The sequence below is a fragment of the Felis catus genome, chromosome F1 (assembly GCF_018350175.1).
Source record: "Felis catus isolate Fca126 chromosome F1, F.catus_Fca126_mat1.0, whole genome shotgun sequence".
Lineage (NCBI taxonomy): Eukaryota > Metazoa > Chordata > Mammalia > Carnivora > Felidae > Felis > Felis catus.
The window spans coordinates 30,266,426-30,287,660 of NC_058384.1; the positions used below are offsets into that span (position 1 = coordinate 30,266,426).

Consider the following 21,235-nt stretch of genomic DNA (forward strand, 5'->3'; position numbering starts at 1 on the left):
ATCCCTGGTATTAATGTACTACAGCGTAACTGTTCATTTAATGTATGGTATTTTGGCTGTTTCCACAAATAAAGTTTTCTAATAGGTATACAGAAATATCTCTGTGATCTTATTTTGCATTTCTTTAATGATTCGTGATGATGAACATCTTTTCATGTGCTAATTTACCATAATTTCATTTGGTGAAATGGCTGGCTTTTCATGTCTTTTGGTAATTTTCTAGTTGGACCATCAGGGTTTTTTTCATGTTGAGTTTCAAGAATTCTACATATCTTTTAGGTGAGTTTTTTTGTCATCTACGCAACATGCAAATAATTTCTCCCTGTCTTCAGCTTGTCTTTTCAGCCTCTTAATGGGTCTCTTGCAGACCAAAAGTTTTTAATCTTGCTAATCTAATTCATCACTTTCTCCTTCTATGGATCATGCTTTCCAGCATGTTTAAAGCCTCTATAAGCCAAGGCTTATGTCCTAAAGATTTTCTCCTGTTTACTTCTGAAAGTTTTATGTTTTACATTTAAATGTGTGATCCATTTTAAGTTTTATATAAAGTGTGGAGGAGGGGCCAAGATTTTTTTGTTTGTTTTTTTTAGACAATGGCTATCCAATTCCTCTAGTACTCTTTGTTAAAAAAAAAAAAAAAAAGCTATCCTTCCTACTTTGAACTGTTTTGGCACCTTTGTCAAAAGTCAGCTGGCCATACTTGTGAGCTATTGCTACATTCTCTATTCTGTACCATTGATTTATATCTCTCCATACACCAATACCACACAGTCTGGACTGCTGTAGCTATGCAACTCTTGAAATCAACTAAAGTGATTGTACCCGCTTTATTCTTTTTATGAAACTGTTCTAGCTATTATACTTCCTATACCTTCCCATATAAATTTTTTAATAATCTCGCCTACATCCACACACACATACACAAAAACCTTCCTGAGAATCTGATAAGAATTGTGTTAAAACTGTATTGTCAAGTTTGACTGTAAAGGGTACTGTATTTTTTTTAATGTTTTTTAATTTTATTTTTAAGAGAGAGACAGATAGAGTGTGAGTAAGGGAGGGGCAGAGAGAGAGGGAGCCACAGAATCTGAAGCAGGCTCCAGGCTCCAAGCTGTCAGCACAGAACCTGATGCAGGGCTCTAACTCACAAGCCACGAGATCATGACCTGAGCCAACTGAGCCACCCAGCACCCCATGGGTACTGTATTTTTTTTTAATCTTTCATGGCTTATCTATTTATTTATGCTTTTTTAATTTTATTTTTTATTTTTTTAAATTTACATCCAAATTAGTTAGCATATAGTGCAACAATGATTTCAGGAGTAGATTCCTTAGTACCCCTGACCCATTTAGCTCATTCCCCCCCCCCACAATCCCTCCAGAAACCCTCAGTTTGTTCTCCATATTTATGAGTCTCTTCTGTTTTGTCCCCCTCCCTGTTTTTATATTATTTTTGTTTCCCTTCCCTTATGTTCATCTGTTTTTTCTCTTAAAGTCCTCATAGGAGTGAAGTCATATGATTTTTGTCTTTCTCTGACTAATTTCACTCAGCATAATACCCTCCAGTTCCATCCACGTAGTTGTAAATGGCAAGATTTCATTCTTTTTGATTGCTGAGTAATACTCCATTGTATATATATACCACATTTTCTTTATCCATTCATCCATCGATGGAAATCTGGGCTCTTTCCATACTTTGGCTATCGTTGATAGTGCTGCTATAAACATGGGGGTGCATGTGTCCCTCTGAAACAGCACACTTGTATCCCTTGGATAAATGCCTAGTAGTGCCATTGCTGGGTCATAGCGTAGTTCTATTTTTAGTTTTTTGAGGAACCTCCATACTGTTTTCCAGAGTGGCTGCACCAGTTTGCATTCCCAAGAGTACTGTATTTTTAATTCCAGTTTCTGTATGTTCACTATTAGTATGCAGAAATATAACATATTTTTGTATGCTCATTTTATATCTTGCAACCTGGCTGACTTCACTCACCAGTTCTGAATTTTTGCTAAATCCCATGGTTTTATATATGTAGACCATCATATCATCTTCAAAACAGACAACAGCATTTACTTTCCAATCCATATGCCTTTTATTTCCTTATCTTGCTGAACAGCACTGTCTAGAACTTCTGGTACTACATCTAACAGAAGTGCTAAGAGTCTGCCTTGTTCTCAATTTTAAGGAATAAAGCATCCATTCACCATGAAGTATGCCATTAGCTGTTAAGTTTTCTGTAGCTATTCTTTACCAAATGAGGAAGTTCCCCTCTATTCCCAGTTTTTAGAGAGGGTTTCCCCCTCCCCCCCCACCATGAACTGGTATTGGATTTTTCAAACGCTTTCTGCATCAGTTGATATGACTGTGTGATTTTTCTTCTGTATCCTGCTACTGTGGTTGGATTACATGGGTTGATTTTCTTTTTTTTTTTTAATTTTTTTTTTCAACGTTTATTTATTTTTGGGACAGAGAGACACAGAGCATGAACGGGGGAGGGGCAGAGAGAGAGGGAGACACAGAATCGGAAACAGGCTCCAGGCTCTGAGCCATCAGCCCAGAGCCTGACGCGGGGCTCGAACTCACAGACCGCGAGATCGTGACCTGGCTGAAGTCGGACGCTTAACCGACTGCGCCACCCAGGCGCCCCTGATTTTCAAATGCTGTATTAACTTTGCATCCCAGGAATCAACCCTACTTGGTCAAAATACATAATTCCTTTTAGATACTGCTGAATTCTATTTGCTAATATTTTGTGAGGATTTTTATATCTATATTAATGAGAATTACTGGCCTGTACTTTTCTTTTTTGCACTTTGGTTTTGTTATTAGGGCAATACTGGCCTCATAAAATGAACTGGGAACTATTTCATCTTCTATTTTCTGGAAGAGAGTATGCAGAATTGGTGTTTAATTCTTTAAAAATTTGGTAGAGGGGCACCTGGGTGGCTCAGTTGGTTAAGCACCTGACTTTGGCTCAGGTCATGATCTCAAGGTTTGTGGCTTCAAGCCCCACGTCAGGCTCTGTGCTAACAGCTCAGAGCCTGGAGTCTGCTTCAGATTCTGTGTCTCCTTCTCTCTCTGCCCCTCCCCTGCTCATGCTCATGCGCACGCTCTCTCTCTCTCAAATATAAAATAAAAACATTAAAAAAAAATTTTTTTTTAATTTGGTAGAATTCTCCAGTAAAACCATTTGGGCCTCAAGATTTCATTTTAGGAGTATTTTTGTTGTAAATTCAATTCCCTTAATAGTAAAAGGGCTATTCAAATTATCTATTTCATATTGGATAACAGCTTACACTTTTCTATAAATTGGTCCATTTCATCTAAATCATCAAATTTACATGTATAGGGGTTTTTGTACTATTCCTTTGTTATCCTTGTGATACCCATGGGACCTGTAATAATATCCTAGTTCATTCCTGACAAAGTAATTTGTGTCTTCTCTTTTTCTGTCAGTCTTGCTAAAGGTTTATCAATTTTACTTATCTTTGCAAAGAACCACCTTTGTGGTTCACTGATTTTGTCTATGGTTTTTATTTGCAATTTCAATGATCACCATTTTTACCTTTATTTCCTTCCACTTGCTTAAGGTTTATGTTGCTCTTTTTCTAGTTTCTTGGAGTGGGAGCTTAGAGTGTTTATTGATTTGGGACTTTTCTGCTTTTCTAATATAAGTATTCAGTGCTATAAAAATTTCTGTCAGCATGCTTTGGCTGTGTCCCATCCATTTTTTCCCCATCGATTTTGATATGTTCTTTTGTAGTCATTCAACAATATATTCAACAAATTGATGGTTGGTGTATACAAATCTAGACCTGCTGTGTGTTATTGGTGGATTGACTTATCATTATATAATGTTCCTTTCTTACTCTGATCGTTTTCTTTGCCTCAAAGTTTATGTTTTCTGTTTTTTCTCTCTGTTTTTTGTTTGTTTTCTTTTGCCTGCCTTACTGTGTGTTACTTTAACATTTGGTAGAATTACATTTTGGTTTATCAACAGTGTTTTTTTTAAAATGTATCTCTTTATATAGCTTTTTCAGAGTTTGCTCTAGTTATTATATATACATAACATCACTGTCTCCTGGTGTCATCATTTTACCATTTCAAATGAAGTGTAGAAAACTTACCTCTCCTTATGTCCCTTTACATCCTCTCATTTATTACATAATTGTCTTAAGTATTTCCTCTACATACATTTAGAAATAGGTAAGACAGTGTTACAATTTTTGTTCAACCATAAAACGTAATTTAGAACACTGAATAGGAAAGGCACCTGGGTGGCTCAGTCGGTTAAGCACCTGACTTTGGCCCAGGTCATGATCTCACAGTTTGTGGGTTCGAGCCCCGTGTCGGGCTCTGTGCTGACAGCTCAGAGCCTGGAGCTTGCTTCAGATTCTGTGTCTCCCTCTCTCTGCCCCTCCCCCACTCATGCTGTCTCTCCCTCAGAAATAATTAAACATTAAAAAATTTTGGAAAAAAAAAAAACCACTCAACAGGAAAAAAAAAGTATTTACTCATATTTTACCCTTTTCATTGTCCTTCCTTCCTTCCTAATGTTCTAAGATTCCTACCTTTAATATTTCCTTTGTGTTTAGAGAACTTAACTTTATTCTTTTAGGGTAGATTAACTAGTGACAGATTCTCTTAGTGTTTACTCATCTGAGAATGGCTTGATTTCCTCTTCATTCTTGAAGCATATTTTCACAGGATATGGATTTCTGGGTTGACACAATTCTTTTCTTTCAGGACTTAAAAAATGATGTGCCATTTTTTATGGACTCAATGTTTTTTTCTGATGAGAAATCCACTATCACTCAAACTGTTTTTACTCTATAGGTAATGTTTCCCTCGCACTGTCTTCGATTTTTTTTTTTTTTTTTGGTCTAGTTTTTAGAAGTCTATGAGGTGCCCTGCCATGGATTTCTTTGGATTTATCCTTTTTTTTAGGATCTAGATTCTTCAATCTGTAGGGTTATGTCTGGCTATCATTTCTTCAAATACTTTTTGGCTTCACCCTCTTTCTCCTCTTCATCTGTGACCCTAATGCCACATGATAGAACTGTTGATTTAGTCTCATAGGTTCCTGTCACTGCCCACTTTTTCCCTCATTTTATTTTTTATTTAGTCTGGGTAATTTCTTTTTTTTTTTTTAATTTTTTTTGTTCAACGTTTATTTATTTTTGGGACAGAGAGAGACAGAGCATGAACGGGGGTGGGGCAGAGAGAGAGGGAGACACAGAATCGGAAACAGGCTCCAGGCTTTGAGCCATCAGCCCAGAGCCTGACGCGGGGCTCGAACTCACAGACCACGAGATCATGACCTGGCTGAAGTCGGACGCCCAACCGACTGCGCCACCCAGGCGCCCCATAGCCTGGGTAATTTCTATTGACCCATCTTCAAATTCACTATTTCCTCTGTCTTATCATTCTGCTGTTGAGCCCACTGAGGTCTGTTTTCACCTTTCTTAACTGTATTTTTCAGTTCTAAAGCTTCCATCTGGTTTTTCTTTATATCTTCTATTTCTTTGTTGAGACTTCCTACTTTTTTGTTTGTTTCATATGTGCTTGTAATTGCTCACAGAAGTATTTTTATGATGGCTGTTTTATTTTCTTTTTCTTTTTTTTCACTTTTTTTAACAGGGGAAAGTGCGAACGCAGTCCCCCACTACCACAAATTATGCAGTCGAGTTTCCCACATTTGGGGAAATCGCAGGGGTCAGCACATCCCGAGTGCAATGGATAAGCCTCGCCCTGGGAAAACCACCTTCCTGATCATGGTATCTCCCCTGCCAGGTAAGTATATGATGGCTGTTTTAAAATCTTTGTCAGATAAGTCTTTGTCACCTCAGTGTTGGTATCAGCTGATTATTTTTTCTCCATGATTTTCTATTGAAACCTGGATATTTCAGACATATTATAAGACTCTGCATCTCATAAAATTTTGTATTTTAGAAGTCCTTTCCTGACATGATTCTGATGGCGGAAAGAGATAATCGGTCTGTTACTACCAGGTAGCAATGGAAGTTCAGGTAGCAATGGAAAGCCTTTTTGGCTTTCACGGATATCTGAGGGAGGAAAGTGGGACTCCTGGTTATTGCTAGGTAGGGGTAGGAGATCGGGCCTCTGCTGATACCACCCTGGCTGGGAAGAACAGAGGCACCTCATTACTGTTCCTCATGTAGCCTTCAATTTACACCAGGTGGGAGGTGGCTTCATTATCACTGGGTAGTGGTCAAACCCAGAATCTCTACCAGCCCTCCTCTAACATTACCACAGCGGGGAAAGGAAGGGGAGCCTCTTTACCACCAGGCAGGGCTAAAAGTCCAGGCTTCCCAAGTGATCACAATTGATATGTGTCATTTCAGCCCAGTGGGGATACAAGTTCCAGATCCCCACGCCAACAGGGGGGATGCAGCACCTCAATGCAGCCTTGCAAGAATGAAAGTCTAGGCACCGCACATGGTTTCTGCTAGTGGTGGTGGGATAGTGCCAAAGTTTTTCTGTGGGGTTAGCTGGAGTAGAGTGGTTATTGTCTAAAAGTTTTCTGTCGTACTAAGCTGCCCATTTCATAGTCCTTTGCTCAGAAAGACCACACTTTCGCTAAGTTTGTTTTTTGTCTGTGCCTACTAACTTTGCTGAGTTGCCCATTTCTCTAACATCCAGTCTGGAATATGTGAGGAAAAGAAAGTACAGGGAATTCACCCACATAGTCATTGGATCCCACAGCCCTTAGCCAGTCTTCCTTCTACTCTCCAGTGTCCAGTCTTCTTGTTTGTTTTCTGCATAACATCCAGAGTTTAGTTAGACTTAGCAGAAAAAATAGGGAAAAGGATCTCAATTCCATCTTTCTACAAGCAAAAGTGCAACACTTGTAATCTGACTATCATTTAGGCAATATTTTTGCCACACTGTTTATTTAAATAAAGGATAAGGTCCTATGAATACAGCTCAACCCAATGTTCCCTCAATGAGCAAATACCCAAATATTGATGCTTCTGTGTTCTCAATAAGGTCAGTTTACCCATATAGCATCATAGAAAATATTATTTAGGAAACTTAAAAAATAAGTGTTTGTTTTGTACTTGTTTTTTAAGGTTCTCTCAACATCTACTCAATTTGAACAATCTCCACAAATGTTCTCAAAAATATTTTCGCTAAAATTATATTTTTCCAATGGCAAGTCAACCTAAGAATTCTGACTGGCAAGCTTAGGATAAGTTCAGGAGCTACCTTGATTACCAAATACCTAAACACTTAATGTAATAAATAGTCATTAGTTTACAAAGTATGTGGCATCTCTTATAACAATGACTTCTAAAGCATCCTTTTGAACTTGTTTTTCAAGGAGTGACAATGAATTTGAGCAATCCAGCCATACCATCTTCACGGGTTGACCTTGAAAACACCATACACACACCCACATGCAGGATGAGTCTGGCTACACACAACCCAGTAGAGTTAACTAGACATGAAGGGATCACATCTTGGTATTATTACTCAGATGGTTAAGTCAGCATCTTCCTTGCAGCACCCCCCACCCTTTTATTTAACTCTTTTTTAAACCCACAGGAAGTTACAAAAATAGTAAAGTCCCATGTACCCTTCACTCAGCTTCTCCCAATGATGATATCTTATATAGCTATAGCACAATATCAAAACCAGGAAACTGCCCCTAGTACTTTACTGTTTACTAGACTACAGACTCCTTTATCCTTTTTTTTTTTTAATGTTTATTTATTTGGGGGAGAGAGATAGAGTGTGAGTGGGGGAGGGGCAAAGAGAGAGGGAGACAGAGAATCCAAAGCCAGCTCTGTGCTGACAGTGAAGAGCCCAATATGCGGCTCAAACTCACAAACCACAAGATCAAGACCTGAGCTGAGGTCAGAAGCTTAACTGACTGAGCCACCGAGGTGACCCTCCTTTATCCTTTTAATTGTTAAGTTACACAATAGTGAACTTTCTCAGAAACTTTCCCTACACTTGGGCATTCTAGTACTAAATGACCAATCCAGACTTCTAACTCAACTGCAAATTAGTTACACATAAGCAATTCTTATACCTACATACCTCATGCATAGAAACACAAAAGTTTGCACCCACACGTGCACAAATTTATGTGAAAACACCAGCAATCCATCCTTTTCATCCAAGTATTAGTTTTCTACTAACTTCTACTTTCCCTTGCTATTACTGCATGAAGACTATGTGTAAGTGAATCTGAGGGCTAAAAGAAATCTTTATCTAATGTAAAACTCCCTCCAGTGCTTGAATTCCTTCTACAACATCCCCACCAATGACCCTTCAGCCTTTGCTTGAATCTCTCTAATGACAAGAAACAAATAAGTATGATGAAATCCAGTCAGCCTTTGGTCAATCCTAATTCTTAAAAGGCATCTTTAAGCATTAGCTAAACTTTGAAAACTTGTACTCATTTAGTTCTGGTTGTATCCCATGGGGATATTAACAAGTCTTATCCTTGACTACCTTCTTTCCAGGAAAACCAGACATCCTGGTTTGCCTAAGGTGATCTTAGTTTGCACCTCTTGATCTGGCATAATTAATACTTCCTTTCACCCTTAAGATTTGAACAAACAGTATTTAATCATGCTATCCTGGATAGCCCTCCAAAGAAAGGAAGAAAACATGTGTTTTTATCAGGTTAACCATACCTCATTTTTTTAGCTATTCTTTGTATGATTTTGAGGGTCTTCACTAGCCTGATTATTCTTGCTCTTAAACGTTCACAAGCTTATTTATATTGCAAGATCCCTAATGCTTAAATTCCTTGTTGTACATATATATTAATGATGGATTTTGTAAGCCCAATTAAAGAACAGAAAATCATTTATTTCCCTTTGAATACCAGACCAAGATACACCTATGGGGCAAAGGAACTAGGGAGCAGTCTCACATTATACCAGTAGGTGTCACTCTATATATGATGTATTTAAAATTATTTAAGGTTCAATTTATTCCTTCAACAAATATTTAGTAAACACCCATTAGGTGCCAAGCATGATTCTAGGCACTGAGAACATAAAGAGCAAGACAGACAAGATCTTGTTCTAATGGAGCTTATGGTCTAGATACGGATGAACAAATTTGCTTTATTTACTTCCTATATAAAAGTCTATAAAATCCTATTCTCAAGGGAAATTTTACTTTCCTAAGTTAATAGACAACAACACTCAAAATAACTCATAAAGAACAAATACTGTAATGAGATAGAATCAGACAAACTGTAGATGTACAGGCTAGATTAATGTATCCTGTGTATTTTCTAGCCATTTCAATTTATTCAACACTGTTCTTCCAATCTTCCAGTTTCTAAAAGCCAAATAGAAAAGAACTTATCTTTAAAAAAATTCAAACTTTCTGGGGTGTCTGGGTGGCTCAGTTGGTTAAGCATCCAACTCTTGGTTTTGGCTCAGGTCATGAACTCACGGTTCGTGAGTTCGAGTCCTGCATAGGGCTCTGCACTCTGGGGGCAAAGCATGCTTCAGATCATCTATCTCCCTCTCTCTCTGCCCCTCTCTCGCTCTCTCTCTCTCTCAAAAATAAACATTTTTTAAAAATTCAAATTTTTAAAAATCTATTCATGTTTTTATGAAGACTTATAAATTTTAAAAGATTATTTGCAAAGCTTATTAATTCCCAAATACATATTTAGTTATCTCTACTTTGAAAAGTTAAATGTCACCTTCTCAACACCAAACATACTCTCCGGGCTAACAGAATAAAGACAGTAGCAAATTATGCATCAGCACAGAATTCTGGAATTCCTCCTCTGCTGAAGGTGCTTGTTTAGATAAACCTATGAGACTCATAGCTATTAGCAGGATTTCGAGGTGACTCACTCATGATTAGAGCATAGCAATGAAAGGTCATATTTTATCAAAACAAGCAGATCAAAGGGAGGGGACAGACATTGCACATCAAAAAAGTATATTTGCTTGCACAGAAATCCAAGAACCTACGAACTATTCAGTTCTTATTTTGCTTCTCTGTACTTGCAAACAGATCATTCTTCAAACTGGAAAAGCTAGGGAGACACGGTTAAAGAAATATTTCAAGCTAAAAAGACCTACTGCTTAGAACTCTTTAAGTCATAATTCAGTTATATGAATTTACTTGAGAAAAACAATGCTTATAATAAGACTGAGAGGTTCAGGTAATATTGAACCCAATGTTCCCTTTGGAATAGCTCAAACCATTAGCTCCATCTAAATTACCTGAGATACACTGCATATTGTTCAGTTTTAGCAACGAATCACATGCATACTTTAGCACACAAGAAGTACTCAACGAACATTAAGTTACCAATGACCACTGATGTGCTTCATAAAAGATGGTTATTAGAAAAAAAAGGCCTAAATTAATTTATATCTTAATATTAAATAAAATATTTTCTTTTACTCTGAAAGGTAAGGTGATGGTTGATCAAATATACTTAAAATATGGTTTATTGTGTGTGATTTTTACTTTTTATTTATTTTTTTATTGTTCTTTTTTTTTTTTTTTTTTTTGAGAGAGAGAGACAGAGTGTGAGCAGGCAAGAGGCAGAGAGAGAGGGAGACACAGAATCCGAAGCACGCTCCAGGCTCTGAGCCATCAGCACAGAGCCCAACGCAGGGCCCGAACCCAATGAATCGCCAGATCATGACCTGAGCCAAAGTCAGATGTTCAACCAACTGACCCACCCAGGCGCCTAGTGTGTGGTTTTTAAATTACACTTGTAAAGTCTCCGCCAGTACTGTGAATTTTTGGCATATCTGAGATGTCACCAAATGTGGAAAAACTCAATAGCAGATATCTTTGTTATCTCTGTATTTTTATTCCAAATACAAAAGTAAAGGAGATTGGGGGGGGGGGGAGGGGGGAGTAGGGGGGTGGGAGGCATGTGCTGGAAAAAAACACTGTTTTTGGAGTCACAAATCTCTAGGTTTGAATTCCAGTACTACCCTAAGTTAGCCATCTGATTTCTGGGCAAGTTACTTACCCTGTTCTACACATCACTTTCCCAACATGATGCAAAAAGCAGGGTTGTGAGAAGGATTGAGCAAGTTGTTTTATATGAAACGCCTGTGTACGGCCAACACATTGTAAGTACTCAGTAAACGGTAGGTCTTAGGAGGGTGCCATTTTTTCTTTTTGATCATTAGATTGACTATACCAGTTAATGCTGAAAACTACTGACTAACAAGTTTTTGTAACTAACAAAAAGTGTATCTTTACTCCGCTCTAGCAGGTTTATAAAACCAAAACCCCTTACTCAACCGAATGCCAACAAATATACACCTTCTCCGTTAGCTCAAATATATTTTGCATGACCTTACATGAATTGCTTAGATAAAAGCTTTTTCTTTTCTGCTTTTGTTATTTTAAAGTGCAGATGCATTTGAGTCATTTTCTCCTTTTGTTTCATATCCTTAAGATCCAAAGCTTCAAAGACATAATGTCAGCATGCAGTCGATTTATGACTGAACTCTTGAAGAGACACTGAAGAATTACCTTGTCAATCACCCCAAGGACTCTGAAGGCCTTCAGCTCCTCGGCAGGGCTCCTTAGGTTCCAAGGGGGCCTTGAACTTAGTGATCCTGGAGGCTAATGGAAGATATCAAAGATTACACATCAATCAGGGAGGTACTTGAAGGAAGACTGCCTGCTGAAGCAAATGCCAGGCCAAAGGAAACTAAATTTATCATAAATCAGAGAATGGAAAGATGAAAGGAGGAAGTTTCTGTTTGTCTGTAATGTAAAATAAAAAAAATAATAAAATCAAAAAGAAAGAAAATCAAAAAGAAAAAGCAAGAAAAAAGTTGCAAGTAAATAAATCATGGTAACATCGAAAACAAAATTTTAAAAAGAAAAAATAATGAGCTGATATAGTTTCTAGAGCAGTAATTCAATTCAAAACTGTACAGCTGTAAGGAAACTTTGTAACAAATGGGTAACTAAGACAACCACCAATCACAGCCTTATATTTACCCCAGATGGCTCAAGAGTAATTTAGAAGGGGGGTACTAAAAAACAATGTTATAATCGATAAACCTGGGGAGAGAGGGAACACAACAAGTCATTCTTTCTCATCATGAAACTACAGTCCTTTAATGTTACTTTATAAATATATACTTATGTATTTTAAGACGATTGGCAGATTCAAGTTTAACCAGAACTGTCAACAATGGTGAAAAATTAAGAAACTCCATCATACAATCAATAATCGTTACAACTAAGGTCGTTCAAGCCTAGAAAAGAAATGACTTACAGGAGAAAAAAAATTGTTTTAATATCTGAACATGTGTGATGTGGAAAACTAGGTCTGTTGGCTACAAAAAAGATCAGTGAAAACAGGAAGGGATTATTTCAGTACCACACATAGTAAAAGAATAAACCTTACTCCCTATCCATTGGTCTTAGTTTTTCCATGTCAATCAGTAAAGTAAGACATTTTTTGTTGTCTGAAGTCTATCAGAATATGCAGGAACATTGTTCTCCCCGTGAATGGAAGACAACTCTCCTGGTTAATCAAATGTCATGATTAATAGTTATTGAAATACCATTTTTGATACTTCAAGTCCTTGTACAGACCAATATCACTAGACAGGAAGCTTCCTGAGAACAGGAAATATACCTTATTCATCTTTATACTCTCAGTGCCTTGTGTGTTAGTCAGGAGACAGGAAAAGCAGAAAAGAGAGGAAGGAGGAAGAGAGGAGGAAAACAAGGGAAGGAGGTTACACAGATAAATCAGGTGTCATTTACAACTGGAAAAACTATCATTTGTGAAATTTTCTAAAAGCAGCAATTTTTTTTCTAAAGCAGCAATTCTAATTGCTTTCAAATATTTGTTTGCTTTTAGGTTTAGCAAGCAAATACTAACTTCGGTGTGCCTGAAGAGGTGATGTTCCCCAACTTCCTACTGTACTGCTTGTAGTCTTTCTACTCCACAACACATTCTGATAATTAAAATTAATCTCTCCCTATTTTATTATTAAGGAAGAGTAAGAACTGCTTGTGATTTCTGGTAAGAGAACTGTTAAGGAAAAGTTATAGGGGGAAATAATAATTTAGATGATAATTTATCCATTACATTCATCTTTGAAAATATAGCCAAATGCATCTAACATCCATGCCTCCTATTTATTTATACCTTATACCTTCTTACTCACTGATGTCATTGGATCTTTCAGTTTTTCCAAAGAAAGATTTTGGTTCACTGTGGTAATCAAGAGCAAAGATAGAAAACTACAAAATCTTTATAAACTGCACCTTTCAGTGAATAATTACCATGTGTCCACTATGTGCATGATAACTGAAAGAATATAAACCATCGAAAGGCACGATCTCTCAGCTATAAGAAGTTTATTACTTATTTGAAGAGATGAGCCAAATATGTGAAAAACTTAATAATAAAACATTTTTTAAAAAATACAAGACTATACAGATAAGTCACTAGTATATGATAAACTGTGGTCTCAGAAAGAAGTGGAACTAAAAATTATTTTAAATGCTATGTTGAAATTAGGTTAGGAAAGGATATTATATACAGGATTGGAAGGAAACTGGTCTGGTGGGGGGAAAATGTTCAGATTGTAGAACAAAGGAAAATAAAATTATGCACTTAGGGTCTGTCAGTTTTCACAGGCCTTGAGTGCCAGGTCTGGACCATATTCTCCAGAGTCTAAAAAACAAGTTTTTGTATGAGAAACAACCTAATGAAAACAGTGATTTAGTAAGGTTACTTCTGCAAAGATGGGAATGGTGAAATTGTAATGGGGAAAGACCAAAGGCAAAGTGATCATTAAAGGTCTCTTTCCACTTTAACCATCTATAAAAGTTTAAGATCAGAGAAATGAACAAAGAAAGATCATGAAATAAAATCATCAATAAGAAATCCTGTATTCCTTATACGCAGCGCTTAAATTGGGTAGAATCCCTATAGATCTATTCCTTTTTTCAGATGGCAAAAGGAAACATAAATCCACAGAATTTTAAGAACAGAAAGAGACAGAGATCAAGTCCAATGTTCTCTCTCTTTTTTTTTTTTTCAGATGAGAAAACTGAGAAGCGGCAAGGTTAAGCAATTTGTCTAAGATGACAAAACTAGATGATAGATAAGAAGGGATTACATCTTACTTATTAAATATTATAACATTGTTTGGGGAAACTCCAGCCAATGCTAAGGGAATGAGGGATGGGAGAATATAGTGTATTTCTAGGAAACATGGCTGATTTCCTTAATGACTAAGGTCAAATTTTCACTTACGTATATTAACTACTGTAGCAGAACATGCCTAGAGAAGCAAGAAGCGGGGGGAGAGAGTACATGATGGATCTTATGATAGAAGAATGTACGATGACCCAACAATCTTCAAAACCAAAGATGGCAAATACATATCACTCAACCGTTCAAGCCCACGGCAGATATCTCTGTTAATCTCACACTCTGGCTCACAAGACAGTGTTCTTGGCAGCCATGACCAGGGGATTGGAGTTAACACACTAGTAAAATCTATTTACTATTTCTGTTCTACATTCTCTAAATGGCTAAGTGACGCTTACCCTTACTTTGGTTGGTTTCTTTAAAGTTGTCGTTTACCCTGCCCACAGTCTTCTTCACTTGGTATTATTCCCTTTTCTTGATGACATCTACCTCTGTTCTTACCGAGCTGTTAGTGCAGTACTTAAACTTCAACGTGTCTATGCATCACCTGAGGACCTTGTTAAAATGGAGATTCTGATTCGGTCAGTCTGAGAGAGGCTACGATTCTGCATTTCCAACAAGCTAACAGGTGATGCTGATGCTACTGGTCCACCAACCACTTCCAGAATACGGTTAGCTACCTGTCCTTAACCTAAGAAGAATAAGCCACCATTTTGGAGTGGGGGAAGATAAGGGTAAAAGGAAAGGACTTTACAAAAAACATATCAAGAACGCACACTCTAAAACCTGATGGCTAGCTACACTAGTTTCTTAACTTGGCTTCACCCGTAAATTTTTGGCTTTGCCAAGAATTTCACTGGCAACTTATTAACCCTCAAACCCCATGTCCTAGACTCTCTTCCATCACATTTCAAGGATGTGCCTTCACTGTAGTACTATTACTGATGTGGAATGGCCCTGACTGCCATCTCTGCTTTGTCTATGTCTCACTAAGGGTGACACGATACTCATTTTAAAATATTTCCTAAGGAAGAAGTGAGAAATATCAATAATACCAGTCAACAAAATGCACAACAGAAAAAATATTTTCAGTATCACAGTAATTGTACTCAAAACTCTACAAATATTCAGGAAAGGCATACATTCTACATATTAATTTTCATTTACACCTTGTTTAACTGTATGGCAAAATATGTATTCATACTTTACAAACTACACAGTATTTTATGTCCTAAATTTAGACCATTTACTACCTTTTTCTAAATTTCCATGATCTTGAGTTATTATTCCTAGAGCTGAAAAGAGCAAAAATGATTTTACAAGTCTTTTCCAGGAAAATTCCCTCTGAATATTAATTCTTGGGGCACCTGGATGGCTCAGTCAGTTGAGCATCCAACTTCAGCTCAGGTCACGATCTCGCAGTTCGTGAGTTCAAGCACCACAACAGGCCCACTGCTGTCAGCGCAGAGCCCGCTTCGGATCCTATGTCCCCCTCTCTCTGGCCCTCCCCAGCTTGCACTCTCTCTCAAAAAAAAAAAATAAATAAAAATTTTAAAAATCTATTAATTCTTAAATCATTCAAAGTCCTCTCCAATTAAAAAAAAAAAAAGGAAAAGATAAAGGACTCTGTCTCTGTCAGTCTAGACTTTTACTTTAAACAAAATTCATTTCCTTTTTTTTCTGAAACCTGCCCCTTAAGTTTTCTTAGAGCCTTTTAATAAGGAAGTAATGAAGAAAACCAAGAGTCAAAGAGGGCTCCTTTCTGCCCTTTTTCAAAAAGGATATTACCATGTATGACTGGGAAATTTAGAACTTTTATTTTTACCACAAAAGAGTCTCATAAATAAATTCAATAAAGCAAAAGCTGAAATCACCACGGAAAACTCGGGTGGAGTGAGTCACGACCTGGACTTCACCAAAGGGGAATACAAGAATCAACAAAAAATATTTTAAACCAGAAAGGATCCCTTTATTTTCCTAATCAACCAGACTAGAAAGAAGTGTTGGCACACGCATTCAAGATGGAAATTATATCTGCTTTTGCACAGAATTTAAGAGCTAATGGGCCTCAAAAATAATTTATACCAATCCTCTGAATGTGTTGGTTGAAACTGAGGCACAGAGATGGTTAAAGAAGAAAATAATGAATTCACCACACTAATCAAGAAACTCTAGAAGACATTTAAGTTAAATAATAGCTAAAAAAATAATTGAGCTTGTCCCTGACGTAAATAAGGGCCAGGTTTGAGAGCACAAAATACAGAAGCGAAATAAAAAGCATATACTAACCATAAAAGAGAAACATCTTGTTCTAGCTAGAAAAACTGTCCTGCAGCCTCCTTGCCTAAGAATTGAAAAAAGTCCTGGCATATCAAATTTGATTCACTAGTTAGTCCTTTTTACCCCTTCTGATACAAGTTCCCATTATTCTACATGGTTCTTATCATTCTAGCATTTCCTCAATGAGGTACGTATTTTGGGTACACAGGGTTTGCAAAAGCAGAAACTGTCATCTTTTATATAACTCCAAACTATATCTAGTTTGATACTGTATACACACAGAGTCTTAACAGATGCTTAGTGAATTAATATATAATCTAATACAACCGTTCTTTTTTATTAGATTTCCTTCGTTTTATTTTCATTAGAAGCTATGCTCGAAAGGAATTTCTGACTGATATACTTCATGGTTCCTTTCTCCAAGTCAAAAGCTACACTTATTTATTTGCCTAATAAATTATTGTTCACAGGGGCACCTGGATGGCTCAGTCAGTTAAGCACCTGACTCTTGATTTTGGCTCAGGTTATGATCTCGCAGCTTGTGAGTTAGAGTCCCACGTTGGGCTCTGTGCTGACAGCACGGAGTCTTCTTGGGATTCTCTCTCTGTCACTCCCCTGCTAGCGCGCGCACGCTCTCTCTCTCTCTCTCTCTCTCTCAAAAATAAATAAACATTAAAAAAAATTATTGTTCACAGAAGTGATTACGGGAAACTGTAATAGGGGCTGCATAAGTAGGGAGTTCAAAGGAGTAAGTATAGGTAGAATATTCAAGGTTAACATTAATGGAAAGAATAGAATACTAGTAATTTTCTAAAACTTTTAGAATATTTACATACAAGATGAATTAGTAAAACAAGTAAGTTCATAGAGGCCCATCCTATTTAATACTTTTATATGGAAGTGAGAATGTACACATCAGGATTGCACATAGGGAGGGTTGCCAACCCCACAGAAAATAAGAATTGAATTCAAAGTAATCTTTAGATAAATACTGCATTTTAAAAAGATAAAATAATAAGGAGTTAAAAATAATAATACAGTTAAAACAATAATGATAGAAAATAGGGAAAGATTGGCAAACACAGAATAATTAACAATCTGAAAATGAAACAGCAGATATCTTATTTAAAACATATTCATTATATAAAAACAAGTAACAAAAGTATATTACTTCCAAGCTGGAATATAATTTTTTTGTTCTAAAAGTAATGATCAAACACTTCACACTGAAAATTCGCATTAATAAGTATAGTTTTGATAACTACATTTTTTAAAAGACCATATGCAGAATGAAAAGGACTAAGAAAATCAGCAACAAAAAGTTTAATGGTCCAATGAATCAAGATGAAGTACTGGGCTATTTTTAAACTAGAAAACTGACACATGTTAGAACTGTCAAAAAGTACATAAGCATTAAAAAATACGAAAAAAACATACAAAGCAGTATATTAAGGAAGATGAAAAATAGGGCTAAAACTTATTAAGCTACTCTAATAAGCTTGGTTTATAGGCTGGTCTTTTTATGAGGTAATCACTTGAATTGCAGGATTTGTGTGTGTGTGTGTGTGTGTGTGTGTGTGTGCGCGCGCACGCATGTGTGTGCACGTATGTGCTTGTATATATGAGTGATTTTTTTTTTTAACTCATTTAAACCTGACAATAACCCAGAAAGGAGTAACTATTATCCTCATTATTCAGATGTAGAAACTGAAGGTAAGAACTGGAGAGTTCAGTGTCTTGCCCAATCCTCCATTGGTTTCAAGGGCCAGAGTTGGGATATGAACAAGCCCACCTGCATCTTAGGTCAATTTAGAAAATAAGCACTTTCTTCCATCTCTAGAAGATATGATTTTTAAATTGTATCCAAAAAAAACCTTAGTTAATATAAAGAAAAAAACCAGAAAAGTTATATATTTGCCAAGTCCAAATGACATAAAAACAATAATAATAAACTACAACGTTTCCAATGTTTTAAGCATTCACCTGCTTTCTAGACAAGACTAAGGATAGTCCCAAATAACATAAATATCCCTGTTAGAATTATGCCTTTATAATTCTAGGTCACCTATAGCAGCTACCTGTAAGACTTATGCTTTCATAGTAAGTTTTAGCGTGAATCAATAAAACTGTACAGGAATCACACAAAAACCATTATTTAACCTTACAAATTTCAAATAAAATTCAGTACAAATTACTGTCATTTTACACATGGAGTTTTAGGGGTAGAGGAAGGAACAAAGGGCTGAGAAAGAGGAGAAAGCAAGTCCCATGTTATTGCACTTTTGGTGATCCGCTTTAATGCTTTTCCTCCCACCAATAACTTGTTAAAATATTATTGATAAAATTCCAAAGACCAAAATTCTCAAGCATTCTAATTATAAATAAAGCCAAGAGACAAGTCAGCAAAAAGAGCTAAAGAAAACACAAAATGAAACATAAGACCTACCTGAGAGACATCATCAAGTTGAGGTTTTCCATAAAGGCTAGAGAGACTCTCTGCTCGCATTAGATATTCTGCTGTTCTTCTCTTCACAGCTTCTCGACGGGTAGGGCTTGACTCTCCTAAAAGGAGAAAACAAGGACAGGGCACGCGAAAAATAAACTTTCATTTATCCAACCTGAAAATTAACTTTCTTTGACCCAGTTCACCACTTGTTCACCTTTTTTTTTTTTATTGGTTATTTATTTTTGATAGAGAAAGAGTGTGAGTGGGGGAGGGGCAGAGAGAGGGGGAGACACAATCCGAAGCAGGCTCCAGGCTCTGAGCTGTCAGCACAGAGCTGGACGTGGGGCTCGAACCCACAAACCGTGAGATCATGACCTGAGCTGAAGTTGGACGCTTAACCAACTGAGCCACCCAGGCTCCCCAGCTACTTGTTCTCATTTCTAACCAAAAAGAAGAGAGATTCAAAGTTGGAACAGACATCAAAGTTACTAGTATCAGCAAGGTCTCAATATTACCACTATAAATTTGATTTATCCAAATTCTGAAATTTTCCCATTAAAATATATGGAGAGAACCTGATACCTTCTATAGGAGGAGTTGATATATAAGAAATGTAGTATAAAAAGCTCTGCATACAGAAGACTAGCCTAGTCCAGGTACTATGCAATTGCCCAACCCAACAAACTGGAACTAAATGCAACAGATGTTTAATAAGAGTCATGACATGGATATGATATGCTGCCCAAGTAGCAAGAAACTGGAGAATAAAATCATTTAGGGTAACTCTGAATTCACTCTGATTTTTGTAAGCTTCATGTTTTTTCATTAACAACAAACTGTCACCCACGTTACAACTGAAAGTAAGAATGTAACTGAAACGTGTATGTTAACTAGCTGGAATTAAAATAAAGACTTTAAAAAAAGAAAAAAAGGAAGAATGTAATTGAAATCCCTGTAATATACAATTATATGAAAATGAACAAGTCATTTACCCTGTCTGGCTCTCAGTTTCTCTAAACAAAGCGTATTCAAAATGGCCTCCAGAATACTCAAGACTCCAAAACACAGGTGGCCCAGCCCATGAAGTTCTGGGCTCTCTCTTCTCCAGAGCAGGACAATCCTATGCTCTTACCCATCTTATATACCTGTGATACATTTCATTTGAAGAAACGATTCCATGACTGAAAGTTAAAACATTTGAAAAACCACTGTAGTATACAATCTCTAAGGCTCCTTTCATAAATAATATTCTATATTTTCATGACTCCTTTTTATCTAAGCACTTCATACACAGTACTTTTTTTTATAATTCGCTCTATGCATCTTCTGAATGAAGTTAACCAAAAAGCAAGTATCATACAGTGGAAAGCACCCTTGATTACATTCTAGAAACCCTGGTTATCTAAATTCTGGCTCTGCCTCCCTAGTCATGTGACCGATGATACATCCTACTTCAACTCTCTGACCCTCTTCCTCATTCTCTAAAATGGAAACATATACTTCAAATGACTGCAGAGATTAAAGGAGACAATATACATAAAAGATACTACAACAAAGACAGCTGTATATAGGAAGCACTAAATTGTAAAGGTTTTTGATCTTGGTTTTTCTCTAAACCAAGTCCTACAAAATAATGTTTCTGTTTTGCTGAAGTGAACTGAACTGAGTTACAGTAAAGCAGGCATTCTTCCCCAAAAGATGACGACTAGAAAAACCTTATTTCTGCCTGGAATAGCATCTTCTATTTCTTCTGAGAAATGCTCCCTTCTCGCCTTCGTAGCCCTTCACCTTCAGCCACCACTACCATCACTTAACAGGGTGGTCTGAATGAAAACTGCTAGTGTGCTTCAGATCTCAGTCCTTCTGTCCCTTATTACTACATAGTCAAGGGTGAGCCCTCTGTCACAAGCTGAGCCAATCACAAAATCCCGCCCTCTTGGCCACAGGTGGAGAAGGGAGGAATTGGCCCAACACAAACTGGGCCAATCAGTCCCTCTTTGCTATTGACGCTGGAAATAAGAGGACTGGGAACTGCCAACAGCCACAGTCTCTGCCAATGCGCTAAGAGCCAATCAGAAAGAAGGAATTTAACAGAGGGAAGCAGTTATGAGAGACAACAAAAGGAATCCTGGTGCGACTGGGGTCCCAGATTTCAGCCAAACCTACATTCCTGCCATTCTTTGCCTACTAGAGTTCAAATGTGGATTTTCTCGCATGCAAACTGAAGAATCCAGACTGAACTGAGCCCTCAAAGGAAACCGGCAACAGAGCTGGGGGTGCAGTTTTGCTTAAAAACCTTCCTTCCACAGCTTTTACATGACTGTTCCATCTCTTCTCTCCT

General features: G+C 37.1%; 1 protein-coding gene and 1 non-coding gene across 18 annotated transcripts in view; both read right to left on the bottom strand.

Moving 5' to 3' along the window:
- RPS6KC1 (ribosomal protein S6 kinase C1) overlaps positions 1 to 21,235 on the bottom strand; it is a 347,664-nt gene that overhangs the window by 239,210 nt on the left and 87,219 nt on the right. For 13 of the 17 annotated variants that reach the window (XM_045048944.1, XM_023247762.2, XM_023247761.2 and 10 more), the window contains 2 exons: positions 18,895 to 19,010; positions 11,513 to 11,605 (listed from right to left, as the gene is read on the bottom strand). The exons of 1 other annotated variant lie outside the window; for it this stretch is intronic. In XM_045048944.1, the coding sequence (XP_044904879.1) occupies positions 11,513 to 11,605; positions 18,895 to 19,010 (209 nt within the window). Of the gene's footprint in view, positions 1 to 11,512; positions 11,606 to 18,894; positions 19,011 to 20,609; positions 20,796 to 21,235 lie in introns of those variants that run through there. 3 more of the 17 variants (XM_045048943.1, XM_023247760.2, XM_023247764.2) reach the window with 2 other exon arrangements.
- Positions 5,639 to 5,802, bottom strand: LOC111558462. Its single transcript, XR_002739370.1, has one exon. It is a non-coding gene; the product is annotated as a U1 spliceosomal RNA (small nuclear RNA).